Source organism: Eschscholzia californica, unplaced genomic scaffold (assembly GCF_041429995.1).
Source record: "Eschscholzia californica isolate CP2 unplaced genomic scaffold, dmEscCali1.0.p SCAF_4, whole genome shotgun sequence".
Lineage (NCBI taxonomy): Eukaryota > Viridiplantae > Streptophyta > Magnoliopsida > Ranunculales > Papaveraceae > Eschscholzia > Eschscholzia californica.
Genome location: NW_028238461.1, coordinates 16,288,308 through 16,295,204, shown reverse-complemented (window position 1 = coordinate 16,295,204; position 6,897 = coordinate 16,288,308). Strand labels below are relative to the sequence as shown.

Sequence of the window (6,897 nt, the reverse complement as noted above, 5' to 3'; positions counted from 1 at the left end):
TTAATTGGTTGCTTCCTTATTACATTTCCTTCAGCTACACTATTTTGTGATGTCAAAATCATTTTCTTTTTGTCTACTGTTAAGGTTTCAAAATGACCATCATTTCTCATAATTCATATGAAGATATAGTCGTCATTTTAGTTTATTTAATTGGTAGACAGACATGCTAAGCGCATACAAAAGACCCTCTTTGGAGCCTCTCCATCTTCACCTTCACTTCTAAACTTGGTTTTCAATTCCCAATCACTGACTTTTCAATGTAAAGAATTGATTTTTCTCCAAGAATTAAGAACTTTTCTCATGACTCCACAAGAACCCTGATTTCATCTTTCTAAAGATCGACCAACACCATACTACGTATGATAGTAATTTACGTAATACTAATAGTATTACAATATGACTAAAAACAGAATCCTAAGCAATGATATATAGCATATTTACTGTCAAGAAAATAAAACTTATCTGGCTTAGTAATGTTCTTGTTTGCATCACCCAATACTCATTTAACAATGTTGAGAAGTCACCTGGTTCATGTTTGCATCACCCTGGTTCATGTTTGAAAAGACACCTCTTCGGCAAACAAGGGACAACAGCATACTTGTTTTTTTTTTTTTTCTCACAAAATTTTCAATTTCTCATCTGACTTGGTCATATGACTGAACAACAAGAGAAAACAACTCTTCCTCCCAATTAGTTGATTAACAGACCGATAAGGGATGAATTTAAATCTTTATCAATTGTTGAATAAAAGTTGATTACCCAAGCTTTCTGATTGTCATCCCAAGTTTTGTTTGGAGAATTTCACCTTGGTTTCTGAAAAGATGCTCTTTTAAGGTAAACTATTCGAATTAACAGGAAGTGTCAATTTGATAGTTCCCTCTGGAATGAAACTAAAACATCCTTCATTGCGGTGTTTGACCTCCACATCAATCTCTCCGACAGGTTCTGTGGTAAGGAAAAACTTTAAAGAGGCTACTTGGATCGACTACGTTCCTATCCATTAAATTTCAAACTCCACACATTAACGTGTTAGTGACTAAAAATTAGTCACCCAAAACTACTGTAATCATGTGCGATTTCATTTGACATACCAATGTTAGTACACCAAAGTCAAACTTGTTTTAAGAAATTACAAACATAAAATTGAAACAGGATCAGAAAGAAGTGATAAGCATTTAATATTGCAAGAAATCGAATCCGATAAATTGATTGTCTTAAGATTGTTGGTTTCATGTTTGCAGATTCGGTTCTTGACAACTAATCATATAACACTTTAAGATTATATAAATATAAAAATGAAAAACTTATCTTGTTTGATCGAGGCGAGTGGTCACTCTTTCCTTAAGACAATCATGTCCCCGCAACGGTGCTAACGGTCTACGGACATTTGTCTCCCAAGATACAACGATCACGTCATATAGAAAGAAGCACTACAATTCTATATGCTCCATCGAACTATCGAGTTACTATGCTCTCAAACATGACTCTAGACGACTCAACTATTGTCTTCAAATACTCTACTAAAAGTTGTCCAAAACCTTATCTTAAAAGAGAAACTAAATTGGGTATTTATAGAGTTAGTCATGACTCTACAAATCCACAAGATGTCTCTCCATTGGGGTATGACTAACCATAACTTGTGACTTTTCACAAGTACCTATTAGATATAATTTCACTCAAATAAAAAATTATTTATACCATAAATAATTTTCCAACAAAAATCGCCTAAAAAACGCTACCCTCTCTTTTCCTTCCTTTTGCCGCCATTGATGTCTTACTCTAAATTCGGGAACTTCAATCCCAACAAGTATAACCAGTAGGAAGAGAAGAAACACAAGAGACTGGAATTTCGTCTGAAAAACCGAGCACATCTTTCCTTTGAGAGAGAAAAGAATGCCTTCTGCATAGCCTCCTCAATTGTCGGCATTGAATGGATGAGTGTTTATGAGGTCCCACTATCTAATCATCTCATTTTCTATTTCGGGCATTGAAAGCGCAAATCAAAAGACATCAAGGCCTAATGATGATCTTCTCAACAAATATCTGGTAGAGGGGAGTGGGTAGCATTTTTTAGGTGATTATTGGACTCTAATTCATGTAACATTGATGCAAATCACACTAAAACACCCCTGCTATCTTTCACTTTCTCTCTCCAAAAACAACAATGAGAAACAGGAACACACTAATTTTTCCTTAATTTTTTCTTTCTCTACCCTTCTCTACTTCATCATCTTTCTGACGTTATGGCAGATGAGATTGCTTATCTTATGGAACTATCAACATGTTTTTCTCCAACAATTTGGTTTGGCTCTGCCCTTGTAAGTGGTCTATCGTATACTGTGATTTTTCATGTTTGTTGGCTCTCTCTTAAGCTTGCAGAATCTTAAGCTTTCTAATAATAACCTCAATGGTGTTCTTCTAAGTTATTTAGTTGGACCTGATATTAAAAAATTTTGTGTCAATAATCAACTTTTCTCTCTCCACATGCTCCTCCAACGGGAGCCAGCTATGTCATCTTTAGGTTTGTAGTCGGCCTCCATTTTTAGGCCAAATAGCATTTCTCGCAAATAGACCTCGATCAACGCTAGACAAGTAGCGCCCCAAATCCTGAATCTCAAGCTAGCCGTCTTGAAATTGAAGATTTGAAACCTTCAAACTGGAACCACGAGCAACACCTACCATGAATGCACAATCAATACCTGAAAAAAAAATAACTGGGCAAAACTCAACTACAATAGATTTCCACAAACTTAAGGTCTGGATAGCAAGCTCAATGTGTGGAGCTCGGGCTCCCAATTTTGAGAATCCGCAACTCTTTCAGTTTCAATGTCGGATTTCCAACAGTCTCCAATCTAGATCTAATATGTTATTATACGTGGCAGGTGGGTGGAATTTTAATTTCAATATTCAATTATGAATGATTAGATCTAAATATAAAAGTTTAAATCTTATGTGATTCTAGACAAAGATAATTTTAAAAAGATAAACAAAAAAAACTTGTAAAAAAATTAGACAAATTCAAACAAAGAATATTCTAAAAGAGTTGATTAAAAGACTAAAAAGAGGAGATCCATCCAAATATAATCGTTGGACCCCAGCGACTACATTTGGGGTTGGAAACCCCTCCCTCGGACGACTACATTTGGGGTTGGAAACCCCTCCCTCGGACGGGATGAGAATGTGAATTTGGGGTTGGAAACCGTCCCTTGATCCGGATGGGAATGTGAAGGGTTCGAATTTTGGGAGCTCACCCCATCACATTGGGTTTGCTCTCTAGGGGGAACGCAGGAAAACACTAGTGTTTGTCACCATCAGTGCATCCGAAAGTTCTGTATGTAAGAAGTTGGCTAAATTATTAGCCATGTTATTATCGAAATAAAACCCATTTAATCACCTATCACCAGCAAAAAGTACCCTAGAAAGTCAATATCTATCATAAACATAACACACCAAACTTTGAAAGGGACCCCCCACACTTTGGCACCATGTGCTCAATGTTATTATTTAGGGTTTGCAACAAAAAAAAAAAGGTTATGATCTAGGGTTGTAACTCTACAGAAACAAAACAAAAACGTAGTCTGACATTTAATCCAAATCTTTGCTGATTCAGAATAGAAGCACAGGTTAGTAAATGATTAAGTCAGAGATAATATACTTAATAGTATTATATTAGTATAGAAGAGAAGCATCTAATATGGTGCCAAATTCTCATTTAAAATTAATAAATTACTGCTTCTCTAAATATACAAAAAGTAGAAGAAGAAAGAGGGGAAGAGAAATAGAAAGAAGTATCCAAAAAGGAAGAAAAGAGATTTAAAAGATTAGGTTCTTGAGCCAATACAACCATCCATCTTGCTTTTCTATCCCTCAGAAGAAAAAGAACTAGTGGTAAGGAATGTCTTTGTAGAAGAAGAGATTCCCCATGTCTGACCGCCACCCATAACCACCGCGTCCGCCTACCGTCACCACTCGCCGCCAGTTGTTATACTAAGCTTATTCAAACCCACATGAAGAGGGCTAAAGAGAACCAAAGGCTAAGAAGGAAAGACAGGAAATTAGTTCTGTTTTGAAGGGCATCACTAGTGTCAGTATTCATGCCAGAACCAGTTGGGCCTAAACCAATTCCACCTCCTCCTAGTCCACCATTTGTAGGATTGAAGCCACCATTAGTTGGTGTGAAGGTTGAAGGGGTTCCAATTGTGGGTGTGGCTGTTCCAGGAGTAGTAGTGGATGGAGTTCCAGGATTAGTAATTGATGGTGTTGTCCCGGGGGTAGTAGGTGGAGATATAGTCACTCCACCACCACCAACACCGCCACCACCAACACCGCCACCACCAACACCGCCACCACCACCACCACCGCCAACAACACCACCGCCAGCTCCACCTGCCGCACTGCAATACATAGAGCAAAATCCAGTTCAAACCTTTAAACTCAATAAAAAAAAAAGTTCAACTTTCATCTTTTCTGTAACCATATCAAGGGGAAAGTAGTTCGATACGAAAGCCATGGATCAATACTCTAGCCTAGGTGGGACTTAGAGTTCGGGCACAATCAACTAATCCCATAACTACGTCATACAATGAAAATAAGTGGGCGGGTATCAGATTCCTATAACCCAGACACCACCGTAGTGATTAGTGACAATGCGAACTCATGGATGCATACAGAGGACCTCAAGAAGAGGATACCCTCTCCAACTTCGGGAATACATGGAAGAGGAAAAGAGAAATCCTTTAGGAGGAAAAAAGAAAGATAAATACTTCTTTCCCTTAAGAATCTTACCCAGAGTAAGAGTTTGACTCAAAGTCGAACCATCGTCTCGGCTATTTATTTTCATCAACTGTTTTTTGAAATTCTCAATGATTTAAAAGCAAATCTACAGATCGACATTAAGAGCATCTCCAATGGGACACTCTAACAAACACTATAAATCCTAATTGTCAAGTGTCAATAGAGATTCTCTTTCCTAAATGTTAATATAGAGACACTCTAATTTTTGTTGATCTCCAATGGAGATCTAAGTTTCTATACTTAATACACATGTCCATCTTTAATTCAATAGATAAAAAGTAGTTGAAAAGCAAAGTTTTCTATTGGTTGGAATATTAAAGTAACACTTAGAGAGTCTCAAGTAGACACTCTCATTTTAGAGTTTCTCTCTCTAGACACTCTATAATAAATGTGTCCACCTCATATTAGAGTGTCTAACAAAGTGTTCCATTGGAGATGGTTTTTTAACAAAATCTCTCAAAAATCAAATGTGGCACTCTAAGTGTTAGAGATTGAGTGTCCCATTGGAGATGCTCTAAGGCGTTCACTAAAACTCCAAAACGAACTCCCAAAATTCACTAACTAATACTATCTGAACTGCAAATTACCTCTTTCCTAAACAAGCATAACTTCTAAGACCACCCACATAGGTCTCCTCTATAACCATTTTCTTATCTTTACCAACTTTTAACACTCCATCTTAAATAAACAAATCAATCAAATTTAACAAAACCCAAAGTGAAATAGGGCAGAAAATACCTAGGTGTTGCAGGGTAAGAACAAGAACCACCAGGACCTGTAAAAAATTAAGAAAAATAGAAAAACAGTAAGTGTCTAACCAATTAGATCTGAAGGCTATGTTGAACCAAAAAAGAAAAGGGAAAAAAAAGGAAGTGGGTAAATAAGGGATTGAATTAGGGCTTACTTGGGTCAGATGTAACAACAGTGGCAGAAGTTGAGAAATCACAAGTACCTGGACCTTGATTTTTCCTTTGGAAATAACTATTAACAGCATAAGAACAATGAGACCTTACATTATTAGGCTGGAAACAAGCCCCATTTTGTATTATAGGTGAACAATCAGCTCCAGCTCCACATGCATAATCTAGGGCTTTCTGAAGTGCTGAATCACTCACATCACTCCTACAAACACACCAATTTGCATCTGCAACCCAAAATACAACTAGATCAGCCACAACACCAAAAATGAAAGATCCTAAGTTTTATAACATAACCAAGAATCTAAATCTTGTCTTAAATAAGCAAAATTTAACAAGGAAATCAAACAAAAAGAACAAAGTTTAAGAACTCCAAAAACAAGATTCTAACTTGATAATCTTTCATGTAAGAGATAAAAATAAGAGAAACCCATTACTTTAAACAATCTTAAATGAAGGTTTTAGTCCTTTTAGAGTCATTTTTAGACCAGATTTGAAGAATCAAAACAAGTAAAAGTAAAGAGGCATACCCATGTAAAATTTTAGAAAAAAAAAAAAAAAACTTACTTACCAGCTTTATGACTAGTTATGGCTAAGGTGAGAATTAGTAAGAGTAAAAGAGCCATGATATAGACAAGATCTCTAATATAGAAGAGAAGGGGGAGTGGGAATTTATGGATTTTTAAGGAAGTTGGTATGTAATAAACCTGAAACAGAGAGTGTGGAGTGAGAGATTAAAGAGAGAGAAAGATGGGGTTTTGGTAAGATGGAGAAAGGTTAGAGAGAGAGAGAAAGGGGTGTGTGAGATAGTGATGAGAGAAAAGATGAGAGGAAGGAGGAGATGGGGAGATATCTAGAAACAGAGTGTATGGAAGTGTGATGTTGACGGTAGTAAGGAGGTGGGGTTGGTGATTGTCTGTATGTGAGAACTTTTTCGGTTGTTACTACTTTTTTTTATTTATTATATATTTTATTTCAACCCAATCTTCTTCTTGAGTTAATTGTTGGTTTTTAATGATTCTCTTACAACAAATGTCCACATATATGATAGATCAAGTTCTATTACTTTGTAGTTCAACAAAAAAAAAAAAAAAAAAAGTTTTATTACTTTGCTTATAGCATTAGGCAAGATTCTTTTGAAAATCGAAATATTTGATTGAGGCATGTATACTATTAGTCATAATCG

At 36.2% G+C, this 6,897-nt stretch overlaps 1 protein-coding gene across 1 annotated transcript; it reads right to left on the bottom strand.

Annotated features, from left to right (window-relative positions):
* Window positions 1-3,690: 3,690 nt before the first annotated feature.
* Window positions 3,691-6,647, bottom strand: LOC147543203 (uncharacterized). Its single transcript, XM_086636183.1, has 4 exons — window positions 6,283-6,647; window positions 5,699-5,938; window positions 5,533-5,569; window positions 3,691-4,394 (listed from the first exon to the last, which is right to left on the bottom strand). The coding sequence occupies exons 1-4, from the start codon at window positions 6,335-6,337 to the stop codon at window positions 3,998-4,000; spliced, it is 729 nt and encodes a 242-aa protein (XP_086492309.1). The 5' UTR covers window positions 6,338-6,647; the 3' UTR covers window positions 3,691-3,997.
* Window positions 6,648-6,897: the final 250 nt, after the last annotated feature.